The 21,622-nt window shown below is 40.5% G+C and overlaps 1 protein-coding gene across 3 annotated transcripts in view; it reads right to left on the bottom strand.

Moving 5' to 3' along the window:
* Window positions 1–21,622, bottom strand: part of KMT2E (lysine methyltransferase 2E) — a 70,064-nt gene that overhangs the window by 39,227 nt on the left and 9,215 nt on the right. For all 3 annotated transcript variants that reach the window (XM_018566437.1, XM_018566440.1, XM_018566439.1), the window contains exons 2-8: window positions 14,519–14,703; window positions 13,064–13,178; window positions 12,200–12,423; window positions 10,276–10,356; window positions 9,248–9,306; window positions 7,395–7,448; window positions 3,044–3,216 (exon numbers count right to left, since the gene is read on the bottom strand). In XM_018566437.1, coding sequence (XP_018421939.1) covers window positions 3,044–3,216; window positions 7,395–7,448; window positions 9,248–9,306; window positions 10,276–10,356; window positions 12,200–12,423; window positions 13,064–13,178; window positions 14,519–14,589 — 777 coding nt within the window. In that variant the 5' untranslated portion in view covers window positions 14,590–14,703. The remainder of the gene's footprint in view (window positions 1–3,043; window positions 3,217–7,394; window positions 7,449–9,247; window positions 9,307–10,275; window positions 10,357–12,199; window positions 12,424–13,063; window positions 13,179–14,518; window positions 14,704–21,622) is intronic.

Genomic DNA, 21,622 nt, shown 5'->3' with positions numbered 1-21,622 from the left:
TTTCAGCTCTGATTTTCATTTTGTTGGCATCTACAAAAGGCAGACATACATATGTAAAAGACATGGTAGGGACCTGTGTCTCTTATTGAACTCCAAGAAAAGTCTTCCCACAGCCACTTCCCTTTGTGCATTGAGGTTCCTTCCTGATGGCAACTGGACTTGGGTTAGATGATCCCATAGCTGAGGGATCTACTGTTTATCTGAAGGCGAGTCTTCCAACGCCATCGCCGATTTTTGGAGGTTGAGGATCCAGCTAAATCGTTAAGAGTCCCCAAACAGACCTTTGGATGCTGTCTGATAGGGACTAAGCTTACTTTGTCAAAGACAGCAAGTTATCCAAATACCCTCTAACAAAAATGTCCTGCAGGGCAAGCACTTGGAAAATATGAAGGGCACAGTTGACAATCCAAAGAGAAGGGCAACAAGTGGTAGTGTTGCATGCCCACAGAAAACTATGCCCCCCTTTCGCCTTGGGGACAGTGAACAGGTTTTGAGTAAAAACATTGAAACCTTTTAATCTCCGGTATGGGGATGATAGCTTCCTGAGAGAACTTGCCGTGTCAAGGCAGCTTAGGAGCAGAGAAGAGGTAAACATTTAAATCCTAGCTTGTAGCCCCTGGACACTACATCTCTCACCCAAGTGTCCAAACACGGAGGGTTCATGCGGACGGAAAAGAAAAAAGGCCAGCAGATGTCCACCCACTTTCATAAATGAGAGGTGGATTTAACAGACCAAGGCAGACAATGAACTGTAGCGGAGGGGGATGAAAGAACTCTTTGGTTCTCAGTAGAAAAGGACATCCCAGGTTGTGATTTTGGTTTCAGTTGTTGCAGTGCGGAGAAGTACGAAAGGATATTCACAAGAATTCAGATCATATTCATCCAAGGGCTTGGCATATGGCCATAACAGCAATAGTTTGTTGGAGGGCAGGGCCTAACAGGCTGTGGAGGGACTTAAAGAGCCTCCAAAGGGTATTGTGTAAAAGTTGAGGAAAAAACAAATAAGGCTTTAGCTAGTCCCCACACAAACAGTTACACGGAAGAATGCACTGGGAAGGATTTAGTGGGTTGAGGGTTTTAAAAAGCAACCCAGACTGGTAACCTTTGCGCATTCAGACACAGACTGCTCCAAGTCTATTTCTCACACTACATCAATAAAAACAAAAAAACGGTAAACTAACTATAAGCTACTTTTTAGGTGGTCCCTAGTGCTGAAATGGATTGCCAGGGCCCTTTTTTCATACCCCTCTACCTGCTTTAGGGGATGTCAGGGAAGAAGACATTTGCCCATATTTGGTGAGATTGCCCTGTGGACTTGTTTTTGGTCCTCCATTTACCACAACATCAGAACCGTGATGGGATTGCCTCTTGGGAAGGAGCCCTATGTTACGCTCCTCAATAAAAAAAGCCCACTGGTTGCTCTCCAACTCAATTCAGATTGCTCTAACATATTTCTACGGCTGCTACACATGTGATTATGTAGTCTTAGAGGTCTCCCACACATTCTCTTTGTCGGTTGTTTAATAATATGTCTCATACAATGTTTTTTTTTTTTTTTATAAAATTACAGCTCAGCAAGAATAAAATGGAGAGATTCAATGCCATCTTGACTCCCTGGCTGGACCAATTTTTCAAACCTGACTTCCCACTGAATTTCCTTTTCCTATGACCCCGTCTACGTTGGCTTCTTCCTTAGCACTAAAGTTGGTGCGGTCACCCCCCTCTCATGTTTTGCCTGCCCCCTTCCTTACTGGTCCCTTCTTTCTCTTCCACCTCCCTCCTTTTTTATTTATTTTCCTCGTCCTCTTAATCTTTCGCTCTCAAGAGTCGAGACTTCACCCCCTTGCGGTTGGGTCTTTCCCCATAGGTACACCGTTGTACTTGTTCACGAATGCCATCTTCCAAGTTTGCAACCCCATATTAAAAGAAGAATTATGCGGCGACTGAAAAACACTCATCCCCCTAATTCAAGCCGAATCTTACAGATTAGTTCTGACATTCATCATCATGTGTCCAGCCAATTGGAGGCAATCTCCAGTTATGAATTCTATGCCGCGATGGGAAAATCATATTGCACTTCAGGTCCTTGTAGGGGAGCTTAGCTTTTATAGTTTAGAAGGATCTCCAGATCCTGTGGGTGTCCACTTATTAAGGAAGTGAACACCCACTAGGAAGATAAGTAGTTTGGGGTTTTCAAACAAGTGTTTGCCCTGAGCTCTCTCAAAATAAAACCACAATCTCAGTTCAGTAGCTTATAGAAAAGAAGTGTGTGTGGTGTGGTCCTAGGAGGCCCATGTGTAGCGGACACCAAGTGGGCCCACTCTACTGTATAGAAATTAGAAAAACCTGCCTGGGGCAGGAGATCCTGCACTTTCGCTCCCCCCAGTAGTATGCGAATATGGTTTCACCAATGGCATTTCTTGTTATCTATTTTCAATACAAATTATTTAACCATGGTTATCAGGGTGCAGAGGGTGATAGAGTGGTCATGTATCTTCTATTGAGCCGATGTTGTGCCGCAATAGTAATGCGGTTGTGGATTTTGTCCAGGTCCCATCGTAGCAAACAGAGATCAGTCTGAAGGTGGTCAATTTTAGAAGAAAGTGCTGTGACAGCTGGTATTGGCATTCACGAGGGCAGGAAAGTTGGCTTGCTCAGAGGATTCTGTGGCGCAGTCTTAATTTTTTGTAGTTATGCTGCCAGTGTTCCTGCCACTTGGTGATGGCCTCTATGATCTCCTGTTCGGGACAGGGGTGACCGTAGTTTTTCCTCGGGCATTCTCCCTTGTAGCCAAACTGGTTAGCTATGGGAGTAAATCTTCTGCAGGGTGGATAAATGGTTGTTAGAAAATGTTAGACAGCAGAGCTCCTCATTTACATGTTTGCTCTTGTCACCATCTTGGACACACCCAAAAAAAAACAAACAGCTGAAGACCCAACCTCGAAAATATACTGAAGAAAACCAAATTCCCTTGCTGAAAACAATTAAGAAAATAGATAACCTAACAAGGAAGCAACTCTAATGCTTCTGTTTCACCCCTTACCTTTTTAGATTTTGCAGCAGTCTGCTCCTTCTCTCCACTTTTCTTCCGTTTCTTGTCATTTGCCTTTGTTACTCTTGTGGCAGTGAGAGTAAGCGTTGTTGGAGTGTGCTGGAAAGCTGTGTACAGCTCCATAGGAACTTCATCACAACTCTCAGTTGCACTGGTGTCACCATCTTTAAAATCAGACAAGCCACTTTATTAAAAAAAAAACATTTAAACAGAACCCTAAAAATATTTCTGTAGATACAAACAAATTATACATTTACGATTAATATTTTAAATATGATTTAACTAAAAATATTAGCCAAATGTTTAATAAAAAAATAACTATTGCTGTAACTGCTTAAAAAGGTTAGCTGGAGTTCAGATTTCATTTGTTTGACAAGTCCATCTAAGGCTGACCATACACCTATCAATTGTTTTTGTTCAACCCACGGGCTGAACGAAAAAAAAAATTGACCCGATTCCTCCATCAACACAAACGATGAGTCGATCAAGGAATCCCGCTGTTTACATTGTATTTTGACAGCTGTCGCCAGCACCTGTCAGAATACCTCATCAGAGCGGGCAGCTCATTGGCTGCCGACTCTGATCGATGGAAAATTTTCCAACTGGCTCCTTCGATCAGCTGATCGAGGAATGCCAGCTGAAAGGGGGCTGATAGCCCCACATACTGTGAATTTCAGCCGGTACATTAAAAACTGGCCGAAATTCGACCAGTGTATGGGCACCTTAAGTTTGCTAGTGCATCTAACACTACCCTCTCCACAGGCTGACGTTGCTGCTGTTTAAGAGTGGCTCTGTTGCTCCTCTATAGAGTCGAGTCACCCTAAGACAGGAAGTGTAATAGTGACTGGATCTTTGGTTTTGGGTTTAGATGCACTTTAACCTCCCTGGCGGTATGATTTTGTTTTTTTTCAGTCTATTTTTTTCAAATTATTTTCGTTTTCTTTTTTTGTTGAATATCCCGCCGGTTCCGCCCCCCTGCGACGTGTACTCTCATAAGGGACGGAACCCGGAAAACAGATGCCGGCATCGGCCAGAGAACACAGCGCAGCGCAAGGGACAAGGTAAGTAATGCTATGCGGCATTCCCGAGTGTAGCTCGGGGTTACCGCTTATGGTATGGAAAAGTAACTCCGAGCTACACTCGGGAATACCGACGGAAAGGTTAAAAGGGAATTTATAGCAGTTTTGTATGCAATTTACTTTAACTATATTCCACCCCACTAAAAAACAGAGTACAAAATAGTTACCTTAACAGGGTATATATCTAGTATTGCATAGAAATACTAAATATTTACCATCTGCAAGAAGCGGGTGGAGGTCTAGTCTTCGTTCCACTTGCTAAACAAGCCAACCTTAAATGCTTTGGTGAAAAAAGCCTTAACAGAGTTAAGAGAGTAAAACCACCACAAAAGGCAGTAGCTAGCACTGGGCTTTCTTTAGCAAATGTCAGAATGTTCTGCAAAGCTAGTGTTGTGGGTGCAACATGTTTTAAATGTTTATTTATAAGAGAATAAAAACACTAAAACATCACACTAAATCAGTCCTAAAATGTGCAAACAAACTAAAACTCCACTCAAACTTTTGCTGTGCATTTGGTTTTAGAACTGTCCTAAAACAGCTTTTAGCACCATCTGTGTCGCAGATGTGATTTCCCCTCACTTTCTGTTGTGTTAAGGACACAGAAGAAGAATATCTTCAATAAGGGCATAGATTAGTGACATGAGGAAGGATTAAAACTTCTTTCATGTGTTTGTCACAGTCTGTTGCCCCGTTGGCAAGACTACCTATTTAATCACCGAGATAGAAAAAAAAGGGGGTAAATCTCGCAAACAGGACACAAACAGAAAAAAAAAAAAAAAAAGAAGGTTCTAACCTTTCCATGCACCAACAAAAACGAGAACATTTTTGGCTGTAGTTCTACTTAAAAATAAAATTATCCCAAAACAATTAAAGCTTTCCTTTAGGGCCTGTTCACATGATATCAGGTCCTGGTCAGGTCCGGATCTGCAAACGCGGTGCTACTGATGCAGTGCGTTTTGGCCGCGTTTTTTATGCGTTCCAGTAAAAAAAATGTTTGTTTTTTTTGCTGGAGTGGGGCTGTCTGTATGTTAGCTGCAGTGCATTTGTCGCGTTTTGCGTTTCCGGACCGTTTCCTGACCGTACAAAATGTGACATGCAGTATTTTTTCTGTCGTAACCTGAACAGACTGCGCACGTGAGAACTCTAGCCCATAAAACACATAGGGATACATTTTTAGTGCAGGAGTGTACGGATCAGGTCAGCACAGAAAACGGACGTCGTGTGAACAGGGCCTTAGGGTTTTCTGTGGTGCTGGCTTGGTTTATCTAATTCCATGAACAAAAATGGAATATAGTGCAGCTCATCAGTCCTAGGATATGGTAGCTGCAGTAGCTTACACCTTCAGTTAGTTATCCTGTCAGTAATACACTTACTGTCCCAGGATAATAACACTCACTCTACAATATCTGTGAAGGTGTATTGTCGTCATTGTAGGACAGGAGGTGTGTTAGGACTACAGAACATATGTTCCTCTTCTCTTCATAATTCAGGGGGTGTGGTGTTCTGCAATTTACATAGGTAATCTAAGCATGGCTGATGAGAAATTTTGAGATAATACTGCATAGTGCAGTATTACATTGGATTTCTGGCAGATTCAACAGGTATTTCTTGCACTTAACCATATATAAAAATACATTTAATTGGCATATTTAACAGCGCAAAAGGAAGCAAAGAAATTTTAAACCCCAACAATAAAATTAACTCTGGCAACTTGCAAATTCAAACTAACAGTGCGTGTGTACACAAGCCATGAATAGTACAATGTATAACATGGGTACTGCCAGATTCAAGTAGTGTGATAAGGTGAATGAACTTTAAAGATGATTGAGGATCTAAAGCCAAGTGATGAAGAAATAAGCTACAGTATTGTTATAAGTTAAGGTACTAGAATGTTTTTTTAGGATTTAACTCCTGAGTTTAGTGCCACTAACTACAAGCCAACTCCTACGCACTGTGCCCTACATTATGGGCAGAAACAAACCAGAAGCCTGCATTTAAGACGGAAATCAGTATTGTATTTTGCACTTATATATTTCCAACACCAGTTGTGCATAACATACTGGCAGCTTCACTGGACAATGGGAAGAACATATCTATGTGGCTGCCTAACAGAAATGTGAGCAAGTGCTGGGTTCTGCACATCTTCAGATTATTAACATTTCAGTGTTCTTTCTTCAATATGAAGTCCACCAAAGTATACAACTGGAAACAGTTTAGGTTCACTCTCAAGGGCCAAAACTGACAAGGTTTTGGGGAGCAAATGCAACGTGCCTTTGATATCAGTTTGAGACACTTGTGAAAGTGCAGGTTTATTTGACCTCCTTCTGACCTGCCTTAAACTGCTTTTACAATTGTATGAACCTGAATGGGAAGAGAAGTTATATTTTATAACAGAAAGGGAAACAGTTTCAAATACAGTATGTTGGTCTTTTGTTCTTAAAAAATATTTTTTAAAGTACATTTTGGTACAGTGTTGCATAAATGTAATTTTCAGTCAGACTATGACAGCAGTGAAAACAGAAAAATGGTAGTGTAATGAAGGGATCTAACATGTCGGTCCTCAAGAAGTTAAGCAGAGAGATGGACTTCATGTCAGGCTGACTTGTAATAAGCAATCCAAAATCAGCTTCATATCACCATATCCTAACTTGGGAGGGCGGTAGACACTCCTAAGGTCTTCAGTAGTTCATTAGAATTTGCAAGGCCAGCCCATTCTAAAACGGTTTTTCACTGAAGCAAAAGTGGAAGAGTTTAACTCCAATCTGGGGCTTTTAGTTAGAATTGCCAGGACAATTTGCAAGTTAAAGCATTCAAAACAAAACTAATGCATAAATATACAAGAACTACAAACTTTTTTTCCTTGCTTTTCTCAACAAGGATAGGAAAGACTACATTAAATAGTAAAATGGTGCTAGCAACAGTGTATGCAATATACAATCAAAAACAAAAGGCTGTAAACACAACATATTTTGCCCACTTATAACAAAAATGTTAAATATAAAAAACAGTAATTTAACAAAATATGTTTACATGGACATGCAGACGACCATACTGTCCAAATAGACAAGTGCTACTTGTGATTACCACTAGCTGGACATGTACAAATATGGCACTGCATGTTTACTACTTTAAAAAGTAGAAGTCATAATCTACTTGCTTATAACACGAACATTTGCTTGAAAAAAATCAACAACTTAAGAAATACTTAAAATGCTTGTATATAGTAAGAAGTGGGAGGTGTCACACTTGAAAATGGTACCTACCAGATAAAAGGTTTCCGTTGTTGCCTCTACCATTGTAGCAGGTTTGAAGATCATCTGCATTAGAGTCACAAAAGTTATAGCCCAAAGGGTATGGGGCACTCAAATAACATTATTAGTGCACTAACACTCTTTGCCTGTGCATGACCAGACTGATCTGTTCATCTAATGGCAAAGAAAGTAATGCCTCCTTGATAGGCTTCACCATTGTCTCATCTATGAAGATGATCTATATAACTGCAACTAAAATAATTCTGAACAGGTAAACATTACATTGCAATACATAGGTTAAATCACTGGCCACTATGATCACTTCTACTAAGAATGCCAAATATTTTTACTGTACGAACCCAACATTGCATAAAATGTTATCAACACTTTGCAATGTTAACACTTCCCATTGACAGTACTAAAAACCATTTGCAGCACTCTCCTACCATGAGGGCAATCAACTCTACAATAGAACACTTTAAACCAATTAAGCCTATACTGAAGCACAACCTGCAATGGGGTTAAACTTATAGAAGTCACTGCCTTAAAGAAAATATGCACTAGTCTAAAAAGGTTTCCACACAAACAAAACTTTAACCCGAGATTCACGCATCCTGATCGGGTTTCACTGGAAAAATGTGTGCAAATGCAGGTTGAAAGTCATGTAAATTTTTTTCAGTCTTGCCCAGAGCGGTAAAAATTATAAAATAACACGATTAGGCAACTGCTGCACTATTCTATTCTTCCAGTTTAAGTCAGTACAGGAGCCCATGTTACTAGTTTCAAATATTTTCACAAGATGTGTCCATGATTTTAATGCAAACACTTCAAGCATTTCACCCAAGACAAAATATTTATTACAGTATCTTGGAAATAAAGTTTTTGTTTAACCCTCTGCATAATGTACAGGCAAAACAATGTATATTCAAATGAACTTGTACACTAGTAATCCCATATGTAACACCCATCTACATAAAACCATCATTAAACTATGTAGAATATAGCACTGGCTGCTATAGTCCAAAACAAAAGTATTTATGGGCTGGCCTACAGATTTGTTTTCCAGTATCCAATTCGCCTGTAGAGAGCAGTATAACCTGACAAAATAAGGCTCTGCTTCCGTCAATGTATCAGAAAGCTATTGTAATGTGTACCTTAAAGTAATTTTTTGCATGTGCTATATTATATTTCTGTGATTGAACATATACATTGTAGCAGGCACTTTTGATTCATATTATTTAGCTTTACTACAGAACTCAGCCACATGGTGTCCATTATATTCAGTCATTCAATCTAGTTGGTAGACTGGCAGAAAGAGGTTTTTCAACAGGCCCTACAGTCTCCATCCAGCAGACCTCACATGACAATCTGACTGCAGTGTCTGCCCAGGGATGGACAGGTTTACAGCATATCATTCTGCTCTTCTCCTAATGATGACCCACACATTTACCAATTCCTGCCTAAGAGGCCATCATTCTCTGCGGCAGACCCCCACTACTGGCGTAAGACTAAGACAGACTGCTGAACAGGGGGAACAGCGAGGCCTTCATCAGCATCTGAAGTCTGTATGATCATGATCATTTCTAATGAATAAATTGGCTTTTGGTCAAAGAATACACATTGGTAAGATTACCTACACTAAGTCTGCATATAGACATTAGATATCGGCTGGTCATGAATGCACGACCTAGCCTCTAAATGATTTTCTAATTAAAAATCCTGTTCTACAACATGAAAGCCTGCTTAGGGAGACTCCTGAAGCAAACAGACCTTCAATTCCTCATCAGGTAAAAGGCACACAAAATAGTCTATTTACAAACCTCAATGCAAAACAGGCAGGTGTTAGGTATACCAACATAACTCACCTGACAAATGTTCTCGCTTTCTTTGCTGAAGCAATACAGCTCTCTCCCTGTCCAGAGCTCTGTAAGACAAGAAATGGTTAGAAAATCGTCAAATGCACTTAGCTCATTATAGTTTATACCATCTTGAAACAGAAAAAAACCAAGTCAGAAAACCAATTTTCAACATAATGTCAGACATCTATGCAAGATGGAATGTAACAGTTTTACCGCTTTTTCAAATATCCACGTCTTCTTTAGCTTTGTATAGCATGAATATTGCACTATATGTTCAGCAAACTTAGGCTGCCTGTTACACTGACCCATAATCCATAAGCAAATGCAGGTCCTCATCTGTGTACTTGTTTCAGTTTTCCAACTCAAAAGTATTGACACCAGGTGGCTGGCATGACAGCCGGGCAACTGGGATATTTAGCAGAGGTCAGCAATTGTAGCTTGCACATCTCTCTCCTGATAGGTTTCTATTAAACATATAACCATGTTCAATCAACGTTATTCAGAACTTATTTGTCTGAACTACCGTTTTATATTATTTTATATATTCTCTATTTTATAGTGGTTTAACCCTTTGACTGCCAAGGGTGTGCTACACACCATGCCAGTCATAGTGTTTAATGTGTAGAAGCACTTTCTGTAGTGTCTATAATCTGTACACACAGATTGTTTACTCCTATTTTACAAAAAGACAGGAAAAGAAAAAAAAGGGACTGCAAGATAGCATGTTTCAAGCCTTAAATATGAAATAATTCACATTCAATATTAACACTAAAAATGTTTAAATGTATTTTAATACAGAAAAAAAAAAAAACACTATGGGGGGAATTTATCAAAAATGGAGCAGACAAAATCTGGAGCAGCTGTACACAGCAACCAGTCAGCTTCTCTCTCCAGTTTGTTCAGTTAAGATTTGAAAATGAAAGAGAAGCTGATGGGTTGGCATGCACAGCTGCTCCAGTTTTGATAAATTCCCTTCTATATATTCTTTTTAGCATCCATAAGTGCAAAGAGAGAAAAACCCAAAGGCCACTTACCGAGGCTGACAACGCTCACATAGATAGATATCTGGTATATTTTGTCTATCAATGCCCATGCAATCTATATGTTGCCATACACTGAAAGATATTAAAAAGGAAACAATGATTACATTTACATAATATAAAAATAATCAGGTTTTCTCCATACTATTCATGCCACTAGAAACCATTTCTTTCTTTTGAATGCATATCTAAATTCAACACAATCATGTAATATATTGCAGCTTATCAGCCATTAGATAAGGAAGCTGCATAAGTTTTCATTTTTCAGGTTTTTTTTTTAATCCCAGTGATACTGTCAGTAGCACACTTTGTTCCGTGGTTTCCACCAAGGTTGAACTTCAAATATGGCTCCCTCCACAGAGACAGTGGAGGCGTGAGCTTAGCCACTCAGATTGGACCTCAAACATTTTTGTTCATTGTCATTATAAGATGGTTGGGGGTTTGTTGGAGGAATTAGGATACTATTTCTGGCAAGATCAACAGGTATTTACTGTACTTTTCAAAAGTTTGTTTACTTTAGAATCCGCTGATCCTGAGCACAAGCCATGATATCTGGTTTTAGGGTGGCTCCTTTCCCTTGCAAGGTCCTATGGAGCCACTCTTGTGTATGCTAATAAACTGTGTGCGCCCCTTGTGATACTGGACCAGAAGTTTTAAGAATCCAAGCTGAGAGTACTTTGAAATACTGTACTTTACTGGGCAATGTATATTTGTTTGATGTGGATTCATTATTTATAAAACGTTTGACAGTTGACTACTACTTTAACCTACAAGTATTTGTTTGGCCTGTGCCAAGGAAACTCAAGCAAATATGTAGAGAACAGAAAACTCAACATGGATTGTGTCCTGGGTAGAATTAAACCCAAAAGCACAGCGCTGCTAGACAAGCGTGCTAACCACTCAGCATTCTAGTTAAGAGGATAAAAACAGAAATCAATAGTAACATTTTAATGTTAGGTTTAGTCAGCATTTCTCTCTGTATACTGGAGGATTTAAAAGGATCAGTTCCCATGTTGGTAACATCACGTTCGCCAAGTCAATAGTTTTATCACAATACGCCCACAGGGTTTACAGAATGCCATAAATGCTACAGGTGGGGCAGCATCTATAGTAGGCTGTTGCAAATAACATCACATGGCTAAAATATGGTGAGGAATGAATCTTTTCAATGGACGTTTTCAAAAAGGTGAAGAGCAACATTTCTAGCTTTCAAAATTAGGGCTGTGGAAATTAACAATTAATTTCTCGATTAATCGTGAAAACTTTTTGATCGATTCAAATTATTTTGATCGCTAATGAAAACACTCATGTATCCGCCGGCCTCCAGGAGTCTCGTCGGAGATACGGTGACGTCACCGGACTCCTCCCCCAAGTGGCTCTGTCGGCTAACGAATGGAAGGGGGGGAGGAGTCGGATGATGTCCATGTCCGTGACGTCACCGGACTCCTCCCCCCTTCCCTTCGTTAGCTGACGGAGCCACTTGGTCCGGTGAGTTTGCCCAAGAAACTTTCTGCACGAGCACCACCCAAGGCATTGGCCTATACACATACAGCACAGCAATGAAGTAATAAAATGAACTAGGATCACACTAATCCAGCACGTTATTATTCGGAGTTGCCCCACTCAAGCGGCGGCCATATTGAGTGGGGCACGTGAGATTAATAGCGTGCTGGATTAGTGTGATCCTAGTTCATTTTATTATTTCATTGCTGTGTTGTATGTGTATAGGCCAAGTAGTTGGATCTGTATGTGCGTTATAATTAATTGAAATTAAATCGATCAAAAAAAATTTCGATTAATCGAACACGAAAATTTTAAATCAGTAACAGCCCTATTCAAAATGGGAGATGCATAATGAAAACAGATTGAAGATGAAGTCATTTTATGCAAACACAAAATGAAGACATACTGTACATACCTGCATTTGTCACAGCAAATCATATAGCCATCATCATGGGTGAAACCACAAATACATCGGGTGACATCTGATCCGTAGCTCCCATCTTCTGAAGTGCTGATGGTTGTAGCGCTGGAAGTCTCATCAAAGTGAGGAGTAGTATATATGTTCACTTCATTCTTTACAAGAACAGGAGGAGGAGATGCAGGTGGCGTTGGTGGAGGCCGAGCACCATAGTTGTGATCCTGTCAAAATTTCAACGAAATGCAAAAATTTTATAACAGCCGATTTTCCTTATTTACAATCTGATTAGCAAAGTATGCCTGTCCGTGGAATTGACTGAATACAGAAGTGTTAGTTGCTGCAGTGGTGGCACGTGTGTAAATGGCACGGACCACAAAAGTATCCATTGTCACAGTGCTGTGAACATGGCCAGAGCCAGACCAGCCTGATCCTAACATACCTACAATTGTGGCATTTTGATGGAGCCTATCACTGGTTGCGGAACCATTTACCATCGAATTCCATAAAGTACACCCATTAAAACCAGACTGTACATTAGGCCCTAACTTGTCTCCAAACCAAGAATAAATAGACACCATCACTATGCCCATTTATAGCAAAGGATCATTGTATGTGAATAGACCCCTTACCCCCATGCAGGAAATAATATTTCCAATGCTGGATGTCTCCCCATCTGTCATGCGATGGCACTTGGACCTAGAGGAGGTCACGTGCTGCCCCATACGTGGAAGCAGCAGGCATTTTGAGCTGGCTGAGACAGAGGTAAGAGCAGCAGGGTGTTGCTCGAAAGGATTTACCCAGCTTCATTTCTGAAACACATACACACAAATACAACTAAATTATTATGATATTAATACTTACCGCATAAGGCAAGCCAATATAACTGTGCGAATGGTGAGAACTGCTGGTATATAAATGGTGTGGATAACTATTTGATTTTTCAACTACAACAGGGCTTGCTTCTACAGATTCAGGTCTAAAGAAAGAGAAAAAAAAAACACACACACACAAAGCAATATTAAAGCAAACTTGGAATGAACGTATGCATATAAAAACGAAAAAGAAAAAAAAAAAAACCCCCCAAGTGCTGGAGCAAAAAGGGTTTTCACTTTTGGACCAGGAAAGTTCTATATACAATCATGTGAAAAAGTACACTTTGAATTCTATGGTTCTATGGAATAGAATTCAAAGAAGGTGTACTTTCTTCTTCACACGACATACATGATGAGCTCAGTTCTCTGGTATACAGTCACCAACCTAATACTGGTGCTGTTACTGGAGGTGCCCGCAAGGCATATTGGACAAAATACGATCAAGTCCAGGGACACTGGGACAGGACAAAAAAAAAAAACCAAAAACACATTTTAAAAGACAAACATTATGAAGAGTATTTTTTTTTTCAGGATCACTTTAAAAAAGTCTCTTCAATGTATTCACTCCTCTCTAGCTTTTCTTTGGTGATTTTGTTTTACCATCCATATGCAACTGTTTGTTTTTATTTTCATCAATCACACAAAAACCCCACACCTTTTTTAAAACAATTCTAATTATCTTTGCCATGCTTTGTACCAGAAACAGTTTTAGGTTCACTATAAAAATAGGACAAATGACTCCTGCCCTATTAGATTTTTGCAAGACAGTACTGGCAGAAGAAAGCATGGTCTATCCCCAAAAAGATGATCTATGCATTACTTCAGTATCACAAGCAATGACAAATTGATTGCAAAATCAATAAACCAATAGCTGAAATGAAATGTTAAACTGCCCTGGTACAAAAGGATAAACAGTTGCAGGAGCTCAAGTGGTTAAACAAGGAGTACCATAACAAAATTGCACTAAACCATTCTCTCTGTAAGTAACCACATTTTCGCAGATATGAGGTAGGCTGTCAAATATTTTAAGCTGCAGTAGAACTCCAGCCAAAACTTTGTAATGCTTTGGATAGCGTGGAAAAGGGTTAAAAAATATGAGTCATGTTTTATTGGTATGTAACCACCAGAGTTTTTCGTTTAATTTCCACCCACAGACACAATAGGAAAGGTATTGGTCATCTCCCCAAAGTAGAATAGGTTCACCACTGACAGATACCCCCATTGGGAATCTACATTTGTTCTGGTGACAAACATGTCCTAGTGTCATTGGCCACCAGTAAAAATAGGATTTCCCTAACAGGGAGACAAGAAGCAATATACAGATTCTAAAGCTCTACACTATAATAATAATAATTTTTTAAAAAGGCAGGAAATGTAGTTTAACAAAGTCAATATCTGAATGATTGAACACTTTATATCAGAGTTTACCCAAAAAACAACTTACTCTGAACCTGCAGCCATTTCTAAATATGGAGTTTCTGCAGTTTTAACCCGCAAAGGGACCACTATGCTCATGACGTTCGCTTCTGATAAATTCGATTACTATGGAGTCCTCTGCATCGGGATCCAAAACACTGGGGCATGCCAGCCACAGTGCTCATTGCAAACATCTAAGTGCATCCACAAACCCTAAAAGAAAGCAGAAAGATAACATTCATTTAGTGCATATGTAAGCTGGAGATAGAAGTTGAACATTTTTATTTTAGTAGCACAAAATAAAGTTTTATTAACATAGATTATCAACAGAATCAACATAAAAAACATCACATTTAATAATTATGACTGTACTTTTAGTCTTAAAGAGTAACTCCACTTGTTGAGAAAACCAACAACCCTCTCTGGGTGATCAATGTACACAGGAAGTATTTTAACAAACTGTTGCAAATTCCTACCCGTTTCTGTTCCAAAGAGATAGCTGTTTCACCAGACAGATCCCTGAATGGGAGGGTTCATTGGGTTGGTGGACTTCCAGTATTATAATGAGGAAACTTGCAGTGTCTGCACCCTTTTAGTAGTAACTAACCCTAAGGCCCCTTTCACACCTGGGCGTTTTGTAGCGCGTTCCTACGCTCTACAAAACGCTGAAACACCTAAATACCATTATTTCCTTTGGGTATGGTTCACACCTTGGCGTATTACAGGCCGTATAAACGCGCTACAAAACGCCCTACGCCCAAAGAAGTACATGAGGTTCTTTGGAGCGTATTTGCCGCGCATATCCATTGGGCTACAGCCAGGAAGCACTCGGAAACGCGCGTTTGTCGCGCATTTTTTACAGCTAATCGTGGTAAAAACGCACAGCACGAAAAGCGTGACAAACGCTCATATTTGATACACCTAGGTGTGGACCCAGCCTAAGGCTACATTTACACCTAAGCAACACCTACTATGCACCTCTTACACGTGTTTGAGGGGTTTTTTTGCTCGTTTTTAGGAGCATTGTGGCATACTTATGTGCATAGGCAAAACGCACTGAAACTGCTCAAAAATAATTGCAATGCGCGTTCAAGCATTTTCTATTGAGCCAATGGGAAGAAAAAGCCCAAAGTAGCTCATGTAGTATTTTGTGCAACAGGCGTATTTCTGCTTGCGACAAAACGCCCAGGTATGAACAGTGGCCATAGAACTGAATGGAGTTCATGGGGTTGAGCGCTTTGTCGCGCATTGCGCTTAGGTGTGAAGGAAGCCCAAGGCAGAATCTCACCAGGTCACCACCCTGTTGCATCTTACTGCAGACTTCTGGGAAAATCAGTTTGCAAATCCCAGTAGCAGGAAGGGACATTTCTGGGGGCATTCCATACACCAACTGGGAACAGAACACCTCCATATTGCAATTAATTATTTTGTTTAGTAAAATTACATTGGCTGCAGTTTTAAATGGAAAGGTCATTTTTAATAACATAAATGACAAAATGGTTTGTGCAGCAATAATATATGGTATAGTCATATTTTCTAAAATCATTTTTATAAAGTGTTTTATCCAGTTAACCTTGAAGCCCGGTTGAATCCCCGCTCAGGGAGCGAGAATGCTGTTAGGAGCAGTGTATTGGGAAAAAGGGGTGCACCAGACTGCTGGAGAGCCGATGATTTCTGTGAGAGAATCATGGTCAGACTTTCCTATGTGTTGCCAGCAAAGGGTATTTTCACATTTACTGCAGCACTTAGCAATGTAAATTTGGGAGATAATTTTAAGGTGTTCAAGAAGTATGCAGTATAATATATTAGGGCTAGTAATGATTACATTTTTGTGTTCGATTAATCTAATTTTTTTAAATCGATTAATTTTGATGAATTATAACGCACATACAGATCCAACTACATTGGCCTATACATGGGGTCCATGGAGAAGAGGTACATTTAGCATAGCATGAGTCACTGAGCTATGCAGAATTTTTATGAATAGGATTGTGTTATAAACATTATCTTTTTGATATTTCAGTAAAAGTTTAATGATGACATTGTTTGGGCTGGTGTGTCTTTTTTTGCTGGAACTGGAGCGCTGAATTTTGGTAGAGTAATGACACAGGGCTTTGTCATAATAGAAATAAATTTGGCAAGCCATGCTGTCATGTTCATTTTAATATTTAAAAAAGAAATACATTTCCAGCAATTTAAGCTGATTTCTGGGACCCCCGTCCCCATCTTCCCCCCTTCCCTTCGTTAGCCGACAGAGCCACTTGTGGAAGGGGGGTTCGGTGACGTCTCCCGGAAGACACGGAAGCCGGCAGAGAGGAGTACCGATCAAAAAAATTAATCATTCATTTTTTTGATCAATTAATCGTTAACCCCTTCATGACTGAGGCCTTTTTTTCATTTTTTTTTACCCATGTTATATTCCACATTTTATGTCCGGCGGGGGGGGCGGCCCCTTCTTCGGGACGCAGAAGCGATCTAGCGACAGGTAAGTCGCCAGGATCGCTTCTGTTGTAAAGCCGACAGTCGGCTCTACAAGTTTAAACAGAGTCCCGGCGGCAAAAGTCACCGGGAGTCTGTTTAAACAGCCCCGATACTGGCGATGTACACTGTACGTCGTCAGTCACGAAGGGGTTAATCGAGGAATTAATCGTTAATTTCCGCAGCTATATATCTCTTTTAGTATCCGCCTCAGTTAAAGGATTTAAAAAAAAAAAAGGGAATACATTTACGTTTGGGATACAGGGAAATTAGCAGCAGGGTTATCAGACTACCTTGTGCTCTCCTTAAGTTGGCCATTAGACTGCCTGATAGACCTGATAAGTAGCCCAACAGCCGACTAAAGAAGCACACAAAGAAGTCTAGCAACACTGCTGCTAATAATCAGGAGGCAGTGGCTTCTTGCTGTCAGCCTGGAACAGGAAGTGTTGTTGCTGGCAGGTAAGAAACTTTGCAACAGATTCACAAAAATAATTTGAATAAAACGGTTTAAAGAAAGGCATGATGTCAGACATACTGAGAAATAGGTGCAGGGCCCGTTAACACTAGCCTGTCTGCTAACATGCTGCAATTCTAACACATAACTAGCTAGGGCATGATTCCAGGAGCCACCCACCACCAAAAACCCCTAACAAGCATGGAGAAGCAAACCTTTCAATATGATGGGTACTAAATTGACATAAGCAAGCTAAAAGATGGAAGTAAAAAAGGCACAATACCAGCCATTGTTTACTGTCCTAGAACATTTTAAACATGAAGCAGTCAAGTTTCTGATTGAAAGTTCCTAGATTCAAAGTCAAGATTCTGGGTTGCCCCAACCCATACAGAACTTTCGTTGAACTTCGGGAAAACGTAATGATAATGATTACCAGTTTCTTAAAAGGGTCACTATAGTTATACATCATTCTTTCTTAGCCAAATTCCAGGCACACCAAAAAGGCTTGCAGTTAGTCAAAGACCACCTGCTATAATTTGTGCACAGCAGTTCACCCAGCATGCTCCTCTTGCTATAATAAAACCTATCTCCATAGAAAGCACTGGGTACGGAACCTCTTCTGGTTTCCTTGACACTCAGAACCGCCTCATCCATGTGAGATTTTAGACAACGGAAACATCCACTTGTTCCTTCCACTATATTGTACAGCATCATCAAGCCATGTGTGCAGGGATTTACTAACAATACTGCACAGTACCTAACCAGTAATGCCACTTACTTGACTGATACGGTAGTAGTTGTGATGCTGCTGCTGCTCCAAAAAGCACTGAAGGTATGGCCCAGAGAACGCTTACAAACTGCCCACAACAAGAGGCTGTTAGACTCGAGCAGTATTCAATGTCAACGCAAAGAAAGATGCTTGCATCATGACTTCACTGCTAGCCCACATTGCATCTGCAATGCTGGAGGAAATGTCTATCACAGAAAGGGTGTTGTATTCAAGATTAGAAGTTATTTGAGCAGCTGTACAGCCGCTCAAATCACTTGCACGAAACAGCTCCCCTTCTCTACATTTAGCCCTGCTTGCCCAAAGCAGGGCTAAATGTATAAAAAACAACCCGCCTGCCTGGTGGCCGGAACTGCATGTCCCGGCCATCAGCCGATAGGAATTCCACACCCCTGCAACACATTATTTATACAAAATAAAATCTATAGTCCTGCATGAATGCCAAGAAGAACTGCAGCTGTACAGGTGAAACTCGATTAGAATATCGTGCAAAGTTCATTTTTTTCACTAATGCAACTTAAAGGTGAAACTAATATATGAGATAGACTCATTACATGCAAAGCAAGATAGTTCAAGCCGTGATTTGTCATAATTGTGATAATTATGGCTTACAGCTCATGAAAACCCCAAATCCACAATCTCAGAAAATTAGAATATTACATGCAATCAATAAAACAAGGATTGTACATAGAACAATATCGGACCGCTGAAAAGTATAAGAATGCATATGTACTCAGTACTTGGTTTGGGCCCCTTTTGCAGCAATTACTGCCTCAATGCGGCGTGGCATGGCAGCTATAAGCCTGTGGCACTGCTGAGGTGTTATGGAAGACCAGGATGCTTCAATAGCGGCCTTCAGCTCTTCTGCATTGTTCGGTCTCATGTCTCTCATCTTTCTCTTGGCAATGCCCCATAGATTCTCTACGGGGTTCAGGTCAGGCGAGTTTGCTGGCCAATCAAGCACAGTAATCCCACGGTCATTGAACCAGGTTTTGGTGCTTTTGGCAGTGTGGGCAGGTGCCAAGTCCTGCTGGAAAATGAAGTCAGCATCCCCATAGAGCTCGTCTGCGGAAGGAAGCATGAATTGCTCCAAAATCTCCTGGTAGACGGCTGCGTTGACCCTGGACTTAATGAAGCACAGTGGACCAACAGCAGCAGATGACATGGCTCCCCAAATCAACACAGACTGTGGAAACTTCACACTGGACTTCAAGCATCTTGCAGTGTGTGCCTCTCCATTCTTCCTCCATACTCTGGGTCCTTGGTTTCCAAATGAGATGCAAAATTTGCTCTCATCAGAAAAGAGGACTTTGGACCACTGAGCAACAGACCAGGTCTGTTTTTCTTTAGCCCAGGTAAGACGCTTCTGACGTTGTTTGTTGTTCAGGAGTGGCTTGACAAGAGGAATACGACATTTGAAGCCCATGTCCAGGATCCGTCTGTGTGTGGTGGCTCTTGATGCACTGACTCCAGCCTCAGTCCACTCCTTGTGAAAGTCCCCAACACTTTTGAATGGCCTTTTCCTGACAATCCTCTCCAGGCTGCGGTCATCCCTGCTGCTTGTGCACCTTTTTCTTCCACACTTTTCCCTTCCACATAACTTTCTATTAATGTGCTTTGATACAGCACTTGGGAACATCCAACTTCTTTTGCAATTACCTTTTGAGGCTTTCCCTCCTTATGGAGGGTGTCAATGATGGTTTTCTGCACAACTGTCAGGTCAGCAGTCTTTCCCATGATTGTGATTCCTACTGAACCAGACTGAGAGACCATTTAAAGGCTCAGGAACCCTTTGCAGGTGTTATGGCTTAATTAGCTGATTAGAGTGGGACACTTTGAGCCTAGAATATTGCACCTTTTTACAATATTCTAATTTTCTGAGATTGTGGATTTGGGGTTTTCATGAGCTGTAAGCCATAATCATCACAATTATGATAAATCACGGCTTGAACTATCTTGCTTTGCATGTAATGAGTCTCTCTCATATATTAGTTTCACCTTTTAAGTTGCATTAGTGAAATAAATGAACTTTTGCACGATATTCTAATCATTCGAGTTTCACCTGTACATCAGTTTATTTTTGATCACTTAAATTTCTCCTACCCAGCAGCACGTACATTTCCTTCACTTCCCCACTAGGTCATTTAACTTCCAAAAGGGGGAAGAAAAAAAAAAAAACACCTGCTACCTCTAGGTATGAAAAAGCAGGTTACCCTTCTCTGATGTGATAGCAATTGTGTTTCTTAATTGGCCCAGCGCTGTCACTTGGGGGAAGGAATGATGTAGGCTCTACAAAGGGCCACCAACCAGCAGCTGAATGCAGTAAAGTGGTAAAGGGTACAAAGGAAAGGAATGCTATGTTGAAGACGGGGGAATTAAAGTAAATCTGTTGCATTGGGTGGAAGAAGCTCCAGTAACAAATGGTAAAAAGGAAGCCATGGGCATTGAAGAGAGCATAGAGCTGTCTCAGGTCAAACTCAGATGCTGAGCATACTTGCACATTAAGACCTCAGTTTTAATCTTAGCTTACATATTTTTTTTTATTTAAAATAATTAAACTGCTAACCACCATACATTTTAAGAACTACAAGACCACTATATGAAATGTAACATAGAACTTAGGGCAGTATGTAAATGATAGAACGGAGTTTTGGGTTTTGTTTGAAAGCAAATTTTGTTGACCTGAATAAAAGAAAAAAACACCTAGATGTCAGTATCCGTCTTGCTTGCACGATATGCTCATGTGTATTTGTTCCGACAGGATGTTATGTCAACTTCCCTTTCATTGTTAATTTACAGCACTACACCTTACACTTTTAAAGCAGAAAACAAAACTCCAAGTGCCTTTAAAAGAGAAAAAAAGCCTTTATAGCAGCTTCTTGGAAAAAAGATAAAACAAACTAGTAGTATTTTGAATAACTTTCCATCAAACTAAAATGACAAAACCATTAGATTTTCTCATGAATTTCACCTAAAATGTGTCACACAACAGGTTTACATTTACAAATAAGTGAGGACATCTTGAAACTGGCATCAGATACTGGCGATGGAGGAAAAAAACTGCAATCACTGGACCCCATGCCAGTCTATGGGGAATCAGATGTAAACGGACATGTGTCTTGTTTTCATCAGATTACCCCAGAGCCAGCAAAACTAATCATGTTTCAGTTAGTTTTTCCCCAGCGGTTGGGGGTAACCGCTGGGGAAATTGCATTGGGCATTCGATCAGGTGAAAAACTGACGGGCGCACCCGAATCGGAGTGGCTGTGTGAAAGGGGCCTAACTCAGAAACACGCCTTGTGGAGGTGTTGGCAATCTTAAAAAGGCATCTTTACTTTTCAACAAAACCTGAAGAGGAACTTTACTCACGAGTGCTGTACTTTGGGGGGGGGGGGGGGGGCACACAAATAAGA

The sequence above is a fragment of the Nanorana parkeri genome, unplaced genomic scaffold (assembly GCF_000935625.1).
Source record: "Nanorana parkeri isolate BGI_ZX_2015 unplaced genomic scaffold, ASM93562v1 scaffold949, whole genome shotgun sequence".
Taxonomy (NCBI): Eukaryota; Metazoa; Chordata; class Amphibia; order Anura; family Dicroglossidae; genus Nanorana; species Nanorana parkeri.
This window is presented reverse-complemented; position numbering and strand designations above follow the sequence as displayed.